Source organism: Corythoichthys intestinalis, chromosome 17, assembly GCF_030265065.1.
Source record: "Corythoichthys intestinalis isolate RoL2023-P3 chromosome 17, ASM3026506v1, whole genome shotgun sequence".
NCBI lineage: Eukaryota > Metazoa > Chordata > Actinopteri > Syngnathiformes > Syngnathidae > Corythoichthys > Corythoichthys intestinalis.
In genome coordinates this window covers 37,710,814-37,732,655 of record NC_080411.1, presented here as the reverse complement: position 1 = coordinate 37,732,655, position 21,842 = coordinate 37,710,814, and the positions used below count along the sequence as shown (strand labels likewise).

The 21,842-nt window shown below is 39.8% G+C and overlaps 1 protein-coding gene across 11 annotated transcripts in view; it reads right to left on the bottom strand.

The window, feature by feature from the left end:
• LOC130905305 (glutamate receptor ionotropic, NMDA 1) overlaps positions 1–14,057 on the bottom strand; it is a 62,201-nt gene extending 48,144 nt beyond the window's left edge. For 7 of the 11 annotated variants that reach the window (XM_057818572.1, XM_057818573.1, XM_057818574.1 and 4 more), the window contains exons 1-3: positions 13,399–14,056; positions 7,411–7,545; positions 3,306–3,482 (exon numbers count right to left, since the gene is read on the bottom strand). In XM_057818572.1, the coding sequence (XP_057674555.1) occupies positions 3,306–3,482; positions 7,411–7,545; positions 13,399–13,650 (564 nt within the window). In that variant the 5' untranslated portion in view covers positions 13,651–14,056. Of the gene's footprint in view, positions 1–3,305; positions 3,483–7,410; positions 7,546–13,398 lie in introns of all 11 variants that reach the window. The other 4 variants (XM_057818567.1, XM_057818578.1, XM_057818576.1 and 1 more) reach the window with 2 other exon arrangements.
• Positions 14,058–21,842: the final 7,785 nt, after the last annotated feature.

Below are 21,842 nucleotides of genomic sequence, written 5' to 3'. Positions count from 1 at the left end.
GCAAGTAAGGTAAGTATTATTTCCTCCTGAAATTGTAATATGTTATCCCCTGAGTGAAAATTATTAGTGTCATCAGCAAATAACACAAAGTGCAATAATTTGGAAACCTTACTCATATCATTTATCTCAAGGGCATAGGTTTGCATAGGGACGGTAGGGACAAAACACTACCAACTCTTCAGGATGCTCAAATTGTCCCCACCAACTTTTAAGCAACCTTATTTACGTTGTATAATGACTTCAGTTATATGTCATTTAGATTGTCATCCCATGTTTTAATTGCTGTAATTGACCCAACCAATATTAAGTGAATTATTTTCATTACGTTCAGACTTACATGTACCTCTTTTCACTTGCTGAATGTGCCAGTCCACCCCCCCCCCCCGAAACGCTTATTTGATTGGCTGATGACGTGACCCCCTGCCCCCAACACACACACACACAAGTTGTTTTTTTTCCCAGCCAGTAGCAGCCACTGTAAGAAATGTAAAAAGACATCAATGTTGTGGAAGTGGGGAACACACCACTAATTTTGCTACTGAAAGTCTGACCTGCATCAGAGTTAGCATAACATTAAACTGTTTGAACTTGCTAACCTGCAAAACTCGAGTAGGAAGCTGCTTAGAGAGAGGGTCCTCCTGTATGTGTTTTCTACTGTTAACGTTAAATTAACTGTGAAAAATGTAGTAAAGCGAGGTCCACCCCTTTCTCCCCAATTTTACTTTTTATTTTATTTATGTGGTCTTAAAGCAGCCCAAAGGAGCTTTCATTTTTTTGTTGAGTTTGGCTGTGCTTGTGGACAAAAGCAGTAGTGTTTTACTGAAGGACAGCTCCATTTTTATTTTTTATTTTTTGTTTTGTTATTCCCTGACAAAGAAGTTTTGTTTTGTTATTCCCTGACAAAGAAGTTTTTTCAGTTATATTTAATTACTTTATTTAGACATTGTTGAGTGGTCTTAAGACAAATGTTTATTTTTCTTAAATTCCTGGATCAATAAGAGATGATTAAAAGGCTTGAATTTATTTTGTAGGTTAGTATAATTTAAGCTTTGTTCAAATAATGCAGTTTAAATTTGCTCTTAAAATACGGACATTTTTTCTGGAAGTTTTCAAAATGTTTCTTTAGTAGTTTTAGAACACGAAGGTTTGAATTGAACAGTGTAGGCTGAACCAATACACATAAAAGTTAGTATAAATCAATACAGATTTATTTTGAAAAATTCCTGGATCGTTAAGAGATGATTAGCAAGCTTGTATTTATTTTGTATGTTAATATAATTTAAGTTCAAATAAGGCAATTTAAATTTGCTCTTAAAATTCGGACATTTTTTTCTGGAAGTTTTCAAAATGTTGCTTTACTGTAGTAGTTTTAGAAAACAAAGGTTTGAATTGAACAGTGTAGGCTTAACCAGTACACATAAAAGCTAGTACATATCAACAGATTTATTTTGCATTGATCATTATGAATGTCCCGTCCCCAGCTGAAAGCGTACATGCAGGTTATGCTGTTATATCGTCCCTACCAATGTTCAGACCAAACCTACGCCCTTGATTTATGTACAAAAGGAAGAATTTGGGGCCTTTTAATTTTGTATTATATTTCTGTAGGTTGAGATACTGTTCGTTATATTTATATTATAAATATATATAGTGTATTTTAAATCCTTTTATCTTGCATATGATAGTACATTGATAATGTAATTTAAATAGTCAGTGGAATAATTATTCCACAAAGATACAGAAATTCAATAGTAAAATGTAATGTCAGACACTAAATATAACACCAATTACATACTATTACGGAATGTTAAAGCTGAATTATAAATTGTATGTTTTCATTCTCAGGGGATGCTGCAATATTAAAGCTGCTTGAATGTTTAAAAAATGACGTTTGAATCATAGTTGAGTGCTAAAGCATTTATCGCAAAGCACATCTCTCCACTTAGCAACATTTTGGCAGTATTCCACATGAGAAGAAATTGTGTTTGTCTTTTTTTCCGAGTAGTTTTTTCCTGAGTGTTCTATTTTTGCATCCACATTCTGACATTCATATTTTATGTTGCGTTAGTCACTTTTGCTCTCCTTGACTAAGTCTAACGTGTCCGAAATCTCTTTTCTGGTGGTGTCAGTGATCCCCCAGTGACTAAATGACCTCGCTCATGGCTCGCCACGTCGCTAAAAATAGTGTCAATTTACTGCATCAGTGCAGCTCAACTAAGTGATTAACCAGAATATTCCTCTTTTAATTAGAGCATAACGACATGAGGTGGCAGTCCAAATAAAACACAATTTAACATCACATAAAACACTCAAAGCTTAAGTCATCAAACGGCTTTTCTAATTGCCTTATATCTCTGTGATCATGGTCATTTTCCGATCAAGTATGTAGACATACACCCAATGTCCTGTATTCGCACCCATTGTTTTTCATGCAGACATTTTTCCTCTGAATGCAGCCTGTGAGTTACTGCTTGCTGATTTTAAATGTCAGTACCATCCTTTAAAAATTCACAGTAGCTGAAAACACCAATGTTGAAAAAGCCTTGTGTTAATCAGTGCGGATCCAGGTCACTTATTTCAACAGCTTTCACAGCCTTCCCGTGAATTGCCTCAAGTGAGAGCGTCATATTGGCCATGTCTTCGCCTTCTCATTTAATTAAACCTCTGAATCGGTACTCATTTCACTCTGATACACAATTACAGCGACGAGGTCCAGAGAGGCACAATGAAAGTGGAAAGAAAAAAGATACCCTTGGGTAATTTCATCTTATTAAATGGATGAGAAAGATGCTTTTCTTCGCTTCCTCTAGCACCCTTTTGCAACATTACAGGTCAAGTGAGATTTTCCTGATGGAAGATCAGCATTTCAGTGACCCATATCCGCAGCTCAGGGGCACACGAAGATGGATGCAGCCGCACTATATAAAATCATCCAGTGGGCTAAAATAAATACAAACATCTCAAAGCAAAATTATTCCAACCATGACCTCCAAAACAGTCTATGACTTCTGTCTATGATGGTTTGCAAAGCCTCACATCAAAGTCCTCTATTTGGCTCCCAATGTTGATAGACATGGGATAATTTTGGACTATGGTGAAAAGCAACGTGAAGATGAGCAAATAAACGCACAAACTTTTGTCAAAGTTGACCACATTAGACACTGTTGATGTCTATTGAATGTTAGCAAACGCTTACACAATGGTGAGAAAGATGTAGCCATGTAACAGACAGCGAAACAGCTACATACAAACGCCAGGAGGTGAGAAGAAGGGCGCTGATGAGCCCAGAAGACAGAGCATCTCACCTTGGTTTCTCTCTCCTCCAGGAGTGTCTCCAGCCTCTTCTGAGCAGCCCGACCCTCGTGGTCATCGCTTACAATCAGGATAATATGGTTCCAGTTGAACTCGCGCATCAGGTCAAACCACACGTGCGCTTGGTGCGAGTAGGGGGGGACGGTTCGCAGAAAGGACAGATGGATACTCTGCATTGAATGAGACAGAAGTTGGAGATCTTCGGATGTTATAAAATACGATGAACATTACATTACTTTGGTTGGAAAACATTCACGGTCAATCGTCCAGAGTTTAAGTGTTTCCATTAGTGTTGCACCGATACTGATACAAATATTTGTAGGGGCCCCGATACAGCATTAAAATGCAGGCATCGGTATCGGCTTGTAGTCCTAAGAAATAACGTGCCAATACTGAACACTATATACTCTTTGAAATTTAGGCTTGGTTCATACTGCAGGTCTTAATGCACAATTCCGATCTTTTTTGTCATATCGTTTGTTTTTTTGGCGCGCCTTCAGATTGCCTTTTTCCATCGAGCCCGTTCAAGTATTACGCATGCGCACTAATTCGCAGTCATAGACGCGCTGAGCAACTGACCCGCATACGCAGGAGCATCAAAACAAATGACTCCACATGACGCACACACACGCACATACGGACAGTTTGCCCCGACTCCCGGACATGTAAGCAATCTTGAAATATTGCTCATTTGGAGCAGAGAGAAAACCGAGCATCCTTATCCTTAGCATGCTTATCCTCAACCCATTTTATTTTATATGACTGTTGTCAAGCCCACTCCTTCCCCAAAAGCCGCGTTCAAACTAGGAGCTAACGCTAAATCACAGCTGCGCCGCATGCTGCATGAATTCCGATTTGGGAGACTTGACAGTTCTGACCGCCGCTACATTCTGGAAAAATGTGGCCCAGGTCAGATTTAAACCACATACGAAAGTGACCCAGATGGGATTTGAAATGGTCCACTTCTATGAGACTTGTCATAATCAGACCACCAAGTTAATGCCTCAATCGAGTCGGAAAAATACGAAAAAATTAAATTAGTGCATTAAGACCTGCAGTATGAACCTAGCCTAGTTTCCCACTGTCGGTCAGTTTTCCCAAGATGGCCGCCAGTTAAAAACGCCACCTTAATACAAGCAGTGCTTGCCGCCCTTCCTGAGACGGCCACCGATTACGAATGCTGCCAATGAGGCAAATAAAGAAGCATAGGATCAGAAAAACAATAATAAGTTGAGCAGTCATATTTTTGACTTAAGTGCCTAAACTTTGAATGGTGGACAAATGTCAATGTTAAACGGTAATACCAAGCTGAATTTGAAGTTTAATGAACACTGACATTGACATGAGCATCTGTTAAGATGTTCCTTCATGAGAAAGAAGGAAAACTAGAAAAATATGTCTATTCAAATTGTGTCCTCTGCTAGCTTAAGTTAGCTAATGTACAAATGTGTTATGGCACTGACTGTGGACTTAAAGCAACAATTGGTAATTTTTAAGTTTGGTGGGGAAAAAAATGGTAGTGTTTTGCCTTAAGGAAGATTGCGTTTCCCATGAGGACCACCGCCTCGTTTCCTATGAGGACCAGTGCACACCCGCGGTTTCGTAAAATCCTCAATCAATATAAAATCAATCTCCCAGTTGTGGCTAAACAATAGCATATTACGGTTAGCAACCGTGTGGCTGAGTGTGGCTAACCCCTCAACACACGCGAACTCGTCAGCGCTGACGAGTTTGGTTAAGGGGGAGGTTGGAGGCGTCACCCCAGCGAGTGAAAGCTGGGCCAATGTTTATTCTGTATATTCTGGTAGCCTTCCTTTTTTCCTACTCATGGAAAACTTTTTGCGTCTTTTTTTTTGCTCTGCCATCTTTACAGAATTTGTGCAAAAGCATTTGCATCGACTTCATCTTTATAATGAATGGGGAAAGGGGGAAGTGACGTATGCCGTAAAGCAGTCAGCACATTTGTAGTTTTTTTGTGTGGCAGGGTTCCTGCCACCCTCCTCAAAGTTAATTAGTGCTGGTGAAAGCGATAGACTCCTTCAAGCTATAAAAGAGGTGTCATTCAACTAGTTTTCAGTCGACATATTATAGCAAATGTTTAGAAATATTTTATAAAGGTTGAAAAGTTACCTAGTGTTGCTTTAATTAGAGCATCAGGCTTGACACCAAATTAAAAAAACATTTTTAAAAAATGGCTTTGAGAACATTTAAAGTCTCAAGTTTAATAGGAGTTTATTCATTTATTGTCACTCATGTCAGGTAGGGTACAAAGGTTAGTAAGCAATGTTTGTCACAATAGCAGTTATTTTACATTCAAGTGAGTTTGAAACTATTTAGCACGAAAAGGTTAAAAAATATTTTGTATATGTTTTCAAGCATCGTGGTCTCGTTACAATATCAGCATCTGCCAATACCACACAGTGGGAGACTAAAAAATGGTATTGGTGCAACTATAGTTTCCATGTCATTTATATGCCAGAAAGTGTCCAAAATAGGGTTAAGTAACTGAATGTCATGATCATTTTATATTGAAAGTTGAATTTAGCAACACGCTGACAGATTCTGTCCTTTGGACAGGTCTAAGTCATTTTCTTACATACAGTAAATAATATGGCCTAATAGATGAAGGCATTTTTGTCCTCTGGGCTGTCTGTGATAGTTCAGATCCCATTGTCTCAAGTCAAATATTTTTAGAAGAGAGCAGTGTTCCGGCAAAAAGGCTGAATTCCCCATCATGCTTAAAAGAAGCGAGGCATTTGTAGATATGCGGCAAATCCATCACACAGAGGACGAATAGGTTTAGTATCCATCATTCATTCGGTCAATGATTTTAAACTGGCCCTTCGAATTTTATTTATGTGATCTGTTTAAAAGTTAATTGTTAGTGGTCGGTGATTCATAAAATCATAATTCAGGTCAAAGCTATTATTGATGAAGTTCTTACAATGTCAAGCTGTGAAGACATTCAATCATCCATCCTGTAATGGACAGTGATGGGCCATTTAATCTTGGAAGCTCTTGAAATCCTCCTTGGGGACTGACTCCTTCCATCCTCCCTGTCTGTATGTCAATTAGTGTTGCACCGATATCATTTATGGCTGCCGATAACGATTCCGACACTCGGCTGTGTGGTATTGGATGTACCAATACGGCGGTTTTGGAATAAAAACTACTAAACTAAATTACATCTAAATTACGACATACTCACTAGATTGTCAAGTAATTACTATCATGGCTTGGTCAAAGACTGCAAAACTCGTTGTCTGCCATTGACTGCACTAGATGTCCAATCCATTTGAGGTAGGAGAAAGTGGCCACCCTCTCACTTCAAAGGGATTGGGCATCTACTATAGATAAAGATGAGATGGTGTATCTTGACCAGACGCTGGCGGTATCTCAGGTAGGTAATGGTTCTGATACATCATTTTAGTGCCATACCGATATTGATACAATGTCAATTACAGTGTATCACAAAAGTGAGTACACCCCTTGCATTTCTGCAGATATTTAAGTATATCTTTTCATGGGACAACACTGACAAAATGACACTTGGACACAATGAAAAGTAGTCTGTGTGTAGCTTATATAATAGAGTTAATTTATTTTTCCCTAAAAATAACTTAGAATATAGCCATTAATATCGAAACCCCTGGTAACAAAAGTGAGTACACCCCTTAGAAACTACGTACATCCCTAAATGTCCAAATTGAGTACTGCTTGTCATTTTCCCTCCAAAATGTCATGTGACTCATTGCAGGAGTGCTGTCAGCATTGCTGCAGAGATTGAAGAGGTGGGGGGTCAGCCTGTTAGTGCTCAGACCATACCCCGCATTCTAAATCAATTCGGTGTGCATGGCTGTCACCCCAGGAGCAAGCCTCTTTTGAAGACGGTACACAAGAAAGCCTGTCTCATCAGACCATAAGACATGGTTCCAGTAATTCATGTCCTTTGTTGACATGTCTTCAGCAAACTGTTTGCGGGCTTTCTTGAAATCACACACAGACAAAAGTTCCATTTATATATAAATATATATATATATATATATATATATATATATATATATATATATATATATATATATATATATATATACGTACCTTATCTGAGTAAATAGACATGCGAGTGGTGAGCCCCACCACAGGAATACGGTAGAAGCCTGCAGTGTAGGAGACCGGTGTCGGAGTCAGGTGGTCATTGGACTGGGGTGGGTGACTCACAAGGATGGCATAGACCTGCAGGGGCACAACACTTTGCATTGAAACTCAAAAACAAAATTGGAGTATCAATTTTCAATTACCGTATTTTCCGCAATAAAAGGCGCACCTTTATATAGATCAACAATGGCTAAACATGGCATGACATTCCATTTAGCACAGCTCCATCTAGTGATGCATCACACAACCCCAACCACTACTACTACTGCCCCTTAATAATGTAGTACGCTCTTTATAAGAGTTTATCTATCTAAATATAACAGTTTTAAAATAGGCCATTCATTGAAGGTGCGCCTTGAAGTGTGGAAAATATGGTACCTATGACTTGTTCTCATGATTTTATTTTACCTATCCATCCATCCATCCATCCACCCATCCATTATCTACCGCTTAATGTGGGGTCGGGTCACGGGGGTAGCAGCTTTAGCAGAGAAGCCCAGAATTCCCATTCCCAGGCCACTTCAACCAGCTCCTCCAACAGGATCCCAAGGCATTCCCAAGCCAGTCGAGAGACATAGCCTCTCCAGCGTGTCCTGTGTCATCCTGGGGGCCTCTCGCCAGTGTGACATGCCCAGAACACCTCTCCAGGGAGGCGTCCAGGAGGCATCCGAACCAGATGCCTGAGCCACCTCAACTGGCTCCTCTCAATGCGGACGAGTTGCAGCTTGACCCTGAGTCCCTGCCGGAGCACCGAGCTTCTCACTAAGGGAGAGCCCGGACACGCTGCGGAGTAAACTCATTTCGGCCGTGACCATAGGTGCGGGTAGGAACGTAATTTGACTGATAAATCAAGAGCTTCCCCTTTTGGCTCAGCTCCTTTTTCACCACAACGAACGCTACACCGATCCGCCTTTCGATCTCCCGCTCCCTCCTACCCTCACTCATGAACAAGACCCCAAGATACTTAAACTCCTCCACTTGGGACAAGATCTCATCCTTTACCCGGAGAGGGCACGCCACCCTTTTCCAACTGAGGACCATGATCTCAGATTTGGAGGTGCTGATATTCATCCCAACCGCTTCACACTCGGCTGCGAACTGTTCCAGTGACAGTTGGAGATCACGGCTTGATGAAGCCAATAGCACCACATCATCTGTAAAAAACAGAGATGCAATGCTGAGGCCACCAAACTGGACCCCCATCAAGGCCACAGCTACCCCTAGAAATTCTGTCCACAAAAGTTATGAACAGAATCGGTGACAAATGGCAACCTTAGCAGAATCCAACCCTCACTGGGAAGGAATCTGAATTACTGCCGGCAATGCGGAACAAACTTTGACTCAGGTCATACGGGGACCAAACAGCCCTTACCAAGGGGCTCGGTACCCCGCACTCCTGAAGCACCTCTTACAGGCCTTCCCGAGGAACACAGTCCAGCGCCTTCTCCAAATCCACAAAATACATGTAGACAATTTAACACACAAACTCACAACATAACTGAGTCTCCCATTTTTCACAGTAAGGGAAGTGGATAATTCTGTTGGTTTTAACAAAGGTGTGCAAAACCTTCTGACCACATGTGTACAAGGCCTGATACTAAACTGATAGACGAGCTGTAGGAGGCACAAGAAATCTGTGAATTGAGGGTGAAAATATAATGCTTTACTTGACATTCTGGACTGCAGTACACCACTAAGTGCACTGAAGAGATTAAATTTTAACATGATGATAAACTGGGACTGAACTGTCATTTTGCAGAAAACTTACACAAGCATTTAGCTTGTCAGTATGCTCATCTGTCATGGATGATTTCCTGTTGCCAGCTAAAAATCCACATCTGACATGTTTTCAAGGGGGTCTGGCATTATTTTAATAACAACCAATACCATTACGAAATAGCAATGCTATGATTTTCATGAATATTCTACTTAATTCTTATGAGGGCACAACCATTTTATTTCATGTTTTGATGGAGTGAATGTATTTTTTTCTGGGTTAAATCCACTTCAAAACTATGTCAATGACAGCACTTAATAGTAGACATAAAAACAGTCATTTAAAAATGCTACACTTGACACAATGTCGAAATAAGATAGTAGTTTTACAATTTCTAACAATTAGATTATTCACAAGAATTGCCTAAATGTGAAGTTGCTGCTGTGATTACCTCGTTATGATTTTATTTTTGTGTGTGCACGTGGGAAAAATATTTATAGTTTTTGAACGTTTCTTTCCACTATTCACTGACATTAATAGAGGAAGACGGCTGAAAAAAAATCCTGTATCTCAAAAAGCTTTCATTGTGTGGGCCAACAGATGTATGTTAATCCAATCCAATTGTTTTAGACTAATACCCACACAAAGACCACCAGCTACACACCCAGAAAATTAATCTAACTGGATTGGAGCCAGAAAATTCATTGTAATCGTGGAGGAAGCGCAATGACTTTGCCGTGCGTGTGCAGCCGTGCATTATTGGACGGGAGCAGCCCGTATGTTTGGGTCAAAAATGAGAGTTGCCATCCAAGGGCTGCTCGCAGGCATCTACTCCTCCATCTGTCACAGACTTTCCCTCTCAGTGACCGTGATCGCCCGCAAGCCAAATTCAGAGGATTAAAACTTTCATTGACTCTGCCTGAATTAGACCCAGTGTATGCGCTTGAACCGCGATAAATGATAGAAAAGCACATGTTTTGACCTTCAGTCAATTGCGTGCTACGATCGAGCAAGCGCTACATGATTTGACAGTATTATTCTCCAAGCCTCTATAAATGACAGTTACTGCACCGTGCAGAGGACTGATGACTTAGAAGAGTGGCACACAAGCTGTGGGTGTTTTTATAAATAATTATTATTACATGAAGTCTAATTTATGTTGGAGGATGCAGAGCGATTTCATGCCTCGACATGCCGTGATGTAAGGTTTTCAAAACCCGTGTTGAGTATTACAGCAGCATACGGTGAAAGAAGTGTACAACTCTCCAAGGTGCATCATACTTACCATACATTACTTATGGAATGGGCTTAGTTGCTTAAATCTGTACTGCAGTTTAAAGATAACTATTATCTAGAAAGACACTTTGCATTTTATAAAAGCAGATTAATAAGTGACAATACTGAATACCAAACGGATTTTAGCAAAAAATTAGCCGCCCTTGAATGTCATTACTATCATTACCAGTTATCAGAGAATGTATATACAGACTGCCTGTCAGGCTGCCTGTAATAGTCCAAGGCATTTTCCCCATGTTCACTCCTCACTGGATTTCGTTGCACTTCACTAGATCTGCAGCTGTGTATTCTGCAATGTACAGTTGCCCCTTCATCCGTGATATACCCCTGAATCAAAGCTGATTGTCTGTGGGGGGAGTTCATTGTGTTGGACTGCGAAACGTATTTTTGGTTTGTGTTATATTTGGAATAGATGCCAAATTGGCCAAATGGTGCTTCCTCAAAAGTGCTACCTCTTTAGTTTTTTAGTACAGCTGGAAAAGATCCAAATGAATGTGTGGTTTAACGGTGCACAAAGGAATGTTTAAGAAGCAGGCATACAGTCGAAGCGCATTTCACCCTGAATGGACAATCTCCATTAAATTTTTATATGACACAAGACCTTTACATTTACCTTTGCGCTCATGAGATTTGCCAAAACCACACTGTTTTTGTGACATCCAATCAAATTATTTCTTATATTATCAAGCAATTTAGTTAAAATCATTTTCTATTCTTATTATAATGGTTCAAAATGAATTTGGGAGAGTAACATGGTTGTAATTATTGTAATTTTTGTGGCTGATAGTGACATTTGTTCATTCGCCTCTCCAGTCAAAATGGATTGGATGAACCCTCGCTGCTTCGCGCTTCAAACTTCACGCCCTCAGTCAATTGTGGATTTTTTTTTTTTCAATTAAAAAAATAAATAAACACAGTATTGTATAGAGATGTCCCGATCCAATCACGTACAGCATTTCATTCTCTCTCCTGCTGCTTTTTTTGCTCGCTAGACAGCTGGATTGCTTGTTAAAGTTGACGATGAGTGACAGGAGCGCTGCTTTGATCTTGCCAGAGAAGCTTGGTAGTGCTATCTTCAGAGTCGCAGATCTCCCAATTATCGTTTGGCTTGTTAAACACTAGTGGTAGTGTGCTATTGCAACTCATTGTGTAAGTGAGAAAAGAAGCTGTCTACGATGGCATGCAATGAGTTAAAAACTATGACTGCCGAAGAGGGTGTGAACTCAAGTGTTACTTGGCGCCGTGGCCAGTGTATAATTCTGTTTTTATTCATTTAAAGTTTATTTAAATTTTATTGTTTTTATTCAAGGGAACCTCAGACTTAGCCTTGTAGGGTCTAATAAGCCACAATTGTTCTCTTTTACGAAAATATGTTATCAAAAACACATAAAATATTGCCATTGATTTAAAAATCTAAAATATTTAGTTCAAGTTTTGACCAACGGAAGGTGCCATGTTTTATGGACGCTTGGGGTGATGACACATATTGTCACTGTCACTCGATGAATGTTACCGGGTTACTGCGATTCCTTCTATGTGGCGAGACGTCCAACACTTGTGCTCATCGGTTAAGCGAGTACTTACTATTTGTGTTTTTCTTGAGTCTTTTATTACCTTTTCCTTGCCTCAAAATACTTTTTGCATGTGTTTCCCTCTCATACTTTTAAGCATAGTGTTTTGTGATGGTAGCTTTAAAGCAGATTGCAGATCTGTTGACCACATTAGTCACATAGGATATTTAAACCATCCGTATTTGATATTACTACCTTTAAGTATTTTCTTAAGGCATCTTTAGTATGTTCTGTCTGCATGCATCTAAACAAAGCAAGCTGAAAGCGCACGGTAGTACTTTGGGTGTCAAATTCTCCTCCTGTAGATGTTTCGCCGGCGTAGCACGGTTTGGCAAAACACCGTTTTTTTTTCCTACTCTCATCACGTCTCATCCTGTCTTTCCTGTTCATTTTGCTTTTGCTGCTCGTTTTGTGAAATATCGACAGTGCTGTCATGCTCATTAATGTTCCTCTCGGGTTCAAATTGAAAGGGTTGAACAGATGACATGCTTATGTCACTAGAGTCACACTTTGGAAACCCGGCAGCGTAACCATGTGACGTCACCGCCCTGTGACGTCAACAACAATGATGACTTACTAGTTAAACTACTTTTACAAATTATATAAAAAACAAAAACATCAAGAGGAGTTTCAATATATAATTATTTTAACTCATAATAACGTTCATCTTTTAAACCTACAAGTCTTTCTATTCGTGGATCCCTTTAACATTATTTATAATTATAAAATACATATATAAAATATATGATTAATACTTGGAAAATATAAAATAATAATTGCTAATATTTGTTTTTTTTTTTTAAATAACTAAAAATGGACACATGCTTAGTAAAGTGCTAACTTTTTAATAGCTGTCCACTATTGTGACCATGCACTGTCCCTGAAAAGGCTAGTAAAGTATGATTGTTGATAAATGTTGCATGATGGTGGCAAATTGACACTGTAAATAAATATTTTTTTCATTATTGAGGACAAGCTTAACTAACCTAGGGCAAGAAGGTGGTGAATTGTTTAGCATATCTGCCTTTTTTAAGTACCCTGCCATATGCAGGCGAACAGTCTGCATTCACCCAGCCTTGTTACCAAAGTGGGATCAGCTCCGGACAGCCCACCATCGAATTGGCGGTATCAAAACAGATGGATGAATTTATATGAAATATATATGCAGAGTTCAGGTATGCTGATGTAACCATGGCAACTGAATGGAAAGGGGTAAAATTGGCAAAGAGTACAGAAAATGTTTTGTGATCCCCATCTAACTTTTCATTTAAAGACTTGCTCACAAATCCTTCAAGAGTTAAGTTGAAAATACAGTAATAGCGAGCTAAATTTGGTAGCTTTACATACCTGACTGGAGATGAGATCTTCACACACGGACAGAGCCATCTGGATGGCGTTCGGTTTATGAGTGACGGAGATGGCCGTGAGCTTGAATTTGTCCCGTCCGTAGACTTGGTTGGCTTGAGTGACCGCATCTTTAAAGACCTGCTCGTACCTCTTCTGGCTTAGGACGGCTCCGATGTTGACAATTTTCGGTTCGCAGCCGGCCCTCGCGCACGAGCACCAGACGAGCACCGCCAACAGAAAAAGCCGCATCATTTGCGCCAGCAGCACCGTCAAACGGAAGCCCCCGACACGCGCTCCTCTCTCCCCGGTGCAAGCGGCTCGGCTTGAGCGGCTTCTGGACGGCAGCGCGACTTGGGCAGTCGGTTGCAGGTACGGCGCGAGTGGGCGGTGTGAACGGGGAGCGATGTAGGTATAGCAAGGTCCCAAAAAAGGAGTGGGTAGACTGACAAAGCTGAGAATTTATCGGCAATGCGGATGGCTCAGCACGCTCATCTTAGAGGCAAGCTGTGAAGAAACATCTTGCTTCTTCCTTCCGTGTTAAACGTCCTCGTCCACGACATCTGCAGTGTGCGTGTAGCTTGAGTGGGGGCTGATCACGCTGAATTCAGCTCCCGGCTAAGCGGATGCTGTCCTTGGTTCTGAAAGCTGTGCACGCGCGCTTTCGTGGTCCTGCGCGCTCTCGCATTGCACTACCCACACCGGTAATTTTCTTTCTTCGGATTTTAAATTTGCTCCTATGCTGCCAGTGCTTAAGGGTGTGACAATATATCGATAAGGTGATATACTTTTTATCCCAAAAGGTTATCGATATGCTCTCGACAAGAATCAATATTGTTTTAAAAAGATGTCACGGAAGGTTTTGCTACCAAAATTTTCCACTAACCCGAATTTTCCCACTAGAATTGAGACTAATTGGCTGCCATTGAAGGCTTTCAGCTAAAGTCAATTAGACGTCTAGTGCTGTCAATGGCAGCCAGTTAGTTAAAAAATAAAATGTGCTATTTCTCTGGCTAAAATGCAAGCTACCACCAGTTACGGTAGTTTATCACTAGTTGCCATCCAGTCTACATCAAATGGATTTGACGTCTAGTGCCGTCAATGGCAGTTATGTAGGAATATGCAAAAATTCCTCCATTAGAGTAGTAATATTATATTTAGCCCATTACACGAATTTCTGTATTTTATCATATCTGAAGACAATACAGTGATCCCTCGTTACTTCGCACTTCAAACTTCACGATCTCAGTCCACCGCGGATTTTTTTCAATAAAAAAAAAAAATATATATATATATATATAAAATAAATAAATAAATACGCCTACACTGCTGGCCAAAAGTACACTGTAAAAAATTGTAAATTTACGGCCAATTTTGAACACTAAAATACCGTTTTTGTGTTAAACAGTTTATTACTGCAGTTAGCAATGCATTGTGGGTTACCAGCATTAAAGCAACAAGACAAATGCTGTAAACGGTATGTTAATGTTTCAATTACATGACACTACCGTATTTTTGGGAAACTGAGTTTTGACTGGAAATTTGGAGCATGGTCAGAAATCTGACATCTTTTACATTGTGGCAATATAGACTATGTTTTTTGCCAATTTAAATTAAAATAACTAGACACCACAAATAATTTGCCATCAAATCTTGGATGACATAATTAGCTGTAATTTGGATGTTGGAGACTCTTCAGAGGATGACTTTAGATGACATTTGCTGCTCTTCAGTGCTTGTTCTTAACTTATATTGGGATTTATGTGTACCAATTTATAAACGGTGAGTTAATTCTTACTCATATTACCTAAATTATTGTATATTAAACTAAAGTTCTGAGGATTGCTGGATAGCGATATATAATACTGATGTTAATTCCTCTAGAGTGCCAGTAGTGGGCAGTTTTCTATTGTTTTGCAAAAGATGCAGCTGAGTGAATTTTTGGGGGAAATAAATAAAAGGTGTTTGCCAGTGAGCGGTTAAAAAGGCAAAATCCGAGTGTCTCATATGTATCCAACAGCGGAGTTACAATACGATAAAATTTATTTTTTATTATTTCTCTATTTATATTATTATTTATTTAGTATATTATGTTTATGTTTTGATTGTTAGTAGTTTTAAATTTTGATGTTGCAAATGTTAGCTAAATGCATTAGCGTTAGCTGTAGCGGATGATGTATGGGAGTTGAGCCTCAGACTACAACACAATCACATCGACGCAAACACCAGACTGGATGTTTTGTTGGCCTATAGGCTATATTATCATATTATTTGACGTCGCTTCCATTCTATTCTACTCATATGTTATATGTTTCTTGTTGTATCCCCACTCTGATCTAAACTGGCCCTTCTCCAAAAATTGTAGTATTCCATCACCCTGAAGGCTGATTTATGCTTCCGTGTAGCGGTGACGGCGGACCTACGCCATTAACGCAGACCCGATTATGACCCTACACCATAGCCTGACGTGCACCTCCAAAAAGTCCTGACTACACATCATGTCAACGCGCTTAACGTGAACGTTGAAGGACTGTGATTGGTCCGCTCAGAACATTGTTTCCGGTTCAGCACAACAACAACACCATTTTCAAACATTCGCAAACGACTTCTGTGTCGCCTACGCTTCAACATTTGTATTGACAACATTTGTTGTTTAATATTAATCAGCTGCAGCTGCAAATGCGCACGTTTCATTTCCATTGCCATTGCTGTCAATGACCGGTGGAGAGAGTCCCCCAAAACCACTCAGACCAATGTTTACATTTGGAGTAAATTAGACAGGTGCTTTTCTGCTTCATTTTTTTTTTTTTTTTTTACAAACTCTTACTTCTTCATATTGAAGAACCCATGCGAACAATGGGAGTATTATGGACAATGATTTTTCACGCTTTGTAAAGTCAAACCCTGATAAACATCAACAAAAAAGCATTGAGCAGACAACCAGGGCGTGAAATGGAAAATCACCGGCATGCAAGCACTATGGAAACGATGCACAGCTGGATGAGATTGGCCAATCAACCCATAAGCAACCCAGAGCTATAAAAGCAGGAAAGGAAGCTGGCAGCCTGGTTTGGCTATTGACACTTGCAGTCCTGTGCAGCTGGAGACGTTGGCAAAAGCTAACCAGAGAGGCAGCCAGTAAGCAGCAGAATTAAAAGATGAAATGTGCCAGCAGCGGCCATTAGCACATGGCTTGACTCACCGGTAGAAATGTTTGGACAATTGTAGTATATTGCAGTGATGGCAAACTGAAGCATCATGAAGCAATGAGGCTTTCCATCAAACTGGTTCGCTCCCGGGCCGAAGCATCATGAGGCTTCATTTGCTCTATGGCGCCTTCATGTGGAAAATAAATATCATGACAGACAGAGTGATTAAAATGATACCATGGATTTGATGGAGTCAAAAGGGCAGGGAGTTGTTATGTGAATGAATGTGCGTGTGTTACTTGAAAGTAGAGCCTAGATTGGGCCTAAGAAATCCAGCCCGACCCGGCCCGAGCAATTAACTTAACTTTCAGGTCCAAGCCCAAAAAAAACACGAAATTGTATTTTTTTATTTGTATCCCCGAGCCCGAAAAAAAGCCGAAATTTTATTTTTTATTTGTGAGGACCCAGAAAGAGGAAATGCAGGGATGCAATGCGTCAGTCAGACCTGGACAGAGCACTGCTTGGAAAATGGTTGCATTTTGTGTGATCACATTTGTGACAACACCTAAGTGCATAATGATAACAAGTTAAAGCCTGTCTTTTGTAACAAATTCTCCCAGTTGAACAAGACTGTAAAATGCATATTAAATAAACATTTATATCTTTCATATTTGTGAGTCTGTTCTATCAGGTGGATAGTTCATGCGTCATTTCCTTGGCAAAATGCATCAACAGACATTTATTTTAATCAAGTTGGCAGAAAAGAACGCAATTTTTCATAATGTTTAAATAGTCTACATATTTTTATCATCATAATAAATGCATGTACACAACGAAATAACGCTGGATAGGTTTGTTAAATATATTTCTGTGTGGGATATTGTGCTCTCATGGACGCATCTCTCTGACAAGGAGAGGAACAGCAGCATATACAAAAATAAACTAAAATACTTTTAAATAACATTATTTTAATGACTCGCATCAGAACAAACAAAAGAACAACCTGCCTTAAGGAGCACTGAAACAAAATAAGAACATTTTAAAGAACACCACAAAGTCCTGCTTTGCATAAAGAGGTGCGGCCCTCGAAACAAATGATAATAAAGATGTTTGACTAATATCATATCCATATCGAAATTCGAAAAGGAAATATCAGGATATCAGAGTTGCAGACTTGCGGAGAGCCCCAGAGCCTTCATGTGCGCAAACAATGCACTGGTTTACTGCGGCTCATGTTTGGGATTACCACAGCGCTCTTTCTCTGTTTTATCCAGTTTATTTTATTTTATAACAAGTATTCCTTAGTTTAACTTCCATATAGAAATATACATTCTAAAAAAAAAAAAAAAAAGTTAGCGAGAAGAAGTCCGACCCGACCCGAACGTAAATGACATTTTGGGCCCGACCCGAGCTCAAGATCTAGGCTCTACTTGAAAGAATGATTGCTTTATTTTAGACCTTGAGATATAAACAAGGAACAAGACACACATTTCATTCATTTTTATTGAGGAAAACTTTCCTAATTTCCAAAGTTTTTGGCTTTAAAACGGTTTCATTTTTTTAGATAGGATTTCTCCTGCTTTTGAAAATAGTCTTTCGCAAGGGACGGATGAGGCCGGGGTACAATGCCTCAACATATATGAAACATACATGAAAAATCAGCAAGTAGAAGAAATACATCAAAACGAGGGATACACAGTGTTGTCACAATAATTTACAATATATATTCACACTGGTTATTATAATTTGTACCTTTTTAGGAGGGAACTGCTCAAAATGAGCCCAGACAGGGGATGTTCTCTTCTTTTTCAATGTTGGACAGTGCGTCCATTGCAAAACGAATCCGATTGAATTTAGGTTTGAAGAAGCGAGCTGGGTGTGTCAGTGTCACCTGTCAGCTCATTGTCGTCTCGGTGCGCCATTTCATTTCGAATCACCGGCGAAACTATGTGTTGGCGATGACGTAGGAAGCCGGTCTCGTGAGGCTTCGGACGTAGCAACGTGCCTTCCGAGGCTTCGGGCGTGGCCACCAGCGTAATCAACACATGCCTCGATGCGCGCTTTGCAGATTTTTTCCCGGTTTGCTCGGCACACGCATCGGCGCCTCGGCACAGTAGGGCACATCACTAGTATATTGTTTAGGGGGTAATTTGGGATTTGTTCTTGACCGATCACCACTTCTGACCCAGCCTGTCCTGCCTGACCCGACTACGCCAGAGTTCCAGCCCAATGAACTTGCTCAGCCTGTCCTGCTTGACCAGACTATGCCAACACTCCATTGAGCTCAACCTGTCCTGCTTGACCTGATTACGGCAGATCTTCAGCCTGCTCAGCCTGACCTAAACGACCCGACTGCACCATCTCTCTAGTTCCTGTCCGTTTTCACTACCTGCCAACACGATGAAATAAAACCTGTTCTGTTTCGCACCTGACATCAGCATTTTTTTCTGTACTAGACGGAAATGTAGGCATTCATAGACTGTAATTTTCCCAAATACTGTTAAAACACAGTATATCCTTAAAAACGCAGCATACTGCAGCTTCTCAGTTGCCTGCTCTTTACTGTGAATTCTGGTAATAGAGGAATATCCAGTTTTTCCTGGATTAGACTACTACTGTTAAATATTTTTACATTACCTAGACTGTAAAATAAGTCTGGTAATGGCAATCCTGCTGACTGACTTTTACTGTATTTTCTATAAATACAGGAATCAACCGTTTTTCTGGATTACGGACTATTGCTGTGAAACATTTTAACATTACCAAGACTGTAAAATAACAGTCAGGTAATGGAAATCCTGCTGACAGACTTTTACTGTATTTTCTATAAATACAGCAATCAACAGTTTTTCTGGATAACGGACTATTACTGTGAAGCATTTTTACATTACCATGACTGTAAAATAACAGTATATAAATGGCAACCTTGCTGCCAGCTCTTTACCGTTATTTTACATTGAAATTTTTTACAGTGTATTGGCACCCTTGCAATTCTGTCAGATAATGCTCAATTTCTCAGAGAAAATGATTGCAATTACAAATGTTTTTTTAGTAATATCTTCATTTATTTTGCTTGCAATAAAAAAAAACACAAAAGAGAAGTAAAAAATGTTTTTTAATCATTATCATTTTACACAAAACTCCAAAAATGGGCCAGACAAAAGTATTGGCACCCTCAGCCTAATACTTGGTAGCACAACCTTTTAGACAAAATAACTGCAAACAATCGCTTCCGGTATACATCAATAACTATCTCACAATGCTCTGCTGGAATTTTATCTTCTAATAATCTTAGTAAAACTCCAGCCTGGCTTTTTTTATGTCTCTGGGTCAGAAGTGGGGTCTTCCTGGGTATCCTACCAAAGAGTCCCTTTTCATTCAGATGCAGACAGATAGTACAGGTTGACACTGTTTTACCCCCAGGCTGTGGGACAGCTTGAACTTGTTTGGGTGTTAGTCGAGGTTCTTTATCCATCATCTGCACAATCTGTCATTGAAATCTCTCGTCAATTTTTCTTTTCCGTCCACATCTAGGGAGGTTAGCCACAGTGCCATGGACTTTACACTTATTGATGACACTGCGCACTAGGGTGTGTCAAGAAATAAAAAGTTGAGAAATGAGAGGGGGCCCTATGTTTTCAAGTTGTCTTATGATATACTTGATCATAATCAAAAGCAAAAAAAATAGTTTTGACTTTATTTACCTACCCACTTTTTTGATTGAAAAAACAGCATTTTTTGGGCGTTTTTGCATTTTTTGACCATTTCCGCCTAAACCCTGTTTTTTCAGATATGTAATTTTTTATGCAATATTTATCATCTCCATTTAAAACCAGATATTTACTACAGTTGAAAATGGTCCCTTTAAAAATAAAAAAATGGTCCTTTTAAAAATTAAACTTATTTAGTTTCCAATAAAACTTTTACTCTTCTAACATGCCAAGACATGCTGCCGGCCATCACAGATCATTATGAGAACACTTTGTACCCGAACATATTTGAATTGAACTGTTGAACCTTTTTATTGATAACTCCTATTGAGATGGGTCCCAAGACCAGGCATGAGGCTGGTACTAGTCTGGCTGATGTGACAGGTCCAGGAGAACCGATGATATAAACTGAGCTCCCTACCCTCCGGGGTGTCCTGAGGCATGGCATCTACCTGCAGGAAAAGAGGCTGTTGGAGGATGGGGTGGATAGGAGGAACTACAGCATCAACCAGCTGGTCAAGGATGTCAGGGTGGAGTTGGTGGGCTGTTGGCAGAGGGCAAATGCTCAATTCAGTCCCCCGGTCATCATAACAGACAAGTCCATTGAACGGAAAATCCAGGTGGCCTGGTCCTCCTATCCACCCCATCCTCCAACAGCCTCTTTTCCTGCAGGTAGATGCCATGCCTCAGGACACCCCGGAGGGTAGGGAGCTCAGTTTGTATCATCGGTTCTCCTGGACCTGTCACATCAGCCAGACTAGTACCAGCCTCATGCCTGGTCTTGGGACCCATCTCAATAGGAGTTATCAATAAAAAGGTTCAACAGTTCAATTCAAATATGTTCGGGTACAAAGTGTTCTCTTAATGATCTGTGATGGCCGGCAGCATGTCTTGGCATGTTAGAAGAGTAAAAGTTTTGTTGGAAACTAAATAAGTTTAATTTTTAAAAGGACCATTTTTTTTATTTTTTAAAGGGACCATGTACAACTGTAGTAAATAACTGGTTTTAAATGGAGATGATAAATATTGCATAAAAAATTACATATCTGAAAAAACAGGGTTTAGGCGGAAATGGTCAAAAAATGCAAAAACGCCCCAAAAAATGCTGTTTTTTTCAATCAAAAAAGTGGGTAGATAAATAAAGTCAAAACTATTTTTTTGCTTTTGATTATGATCAAGTATATCATAAGACAACTTGAAAACATAGGGCCCCCTCTCATTTCTCAACTTTTTATTTCTTGACACACCCTACTGCGCACGGTAGACACGGGAACATTCAGCTCTTTTGAAATGGACTTGTAGCCTTGAGATTGCCGATGCTTCCTCACAATTTTGCTTCTCAAGTCCTCAGACAGTTCTTTGATTTTATTTCTTTTCTCCATGCTCAATGTGGTACACACAAGGACACAGGACAGATGTTGAGTCAACTTTAATCCATTTTAACTGGCTGCAAGTGTGCTTTAGTTACAGCCACCACCTGTAATTTGCCACAAGTAAGTAACAGGTGCTGTTAATTACACAAATTAGAGAAGCATCACATGATTTTTCAAAGGGTGCAATACTTTTGTCCGGCCCATTTTTGGAGTTT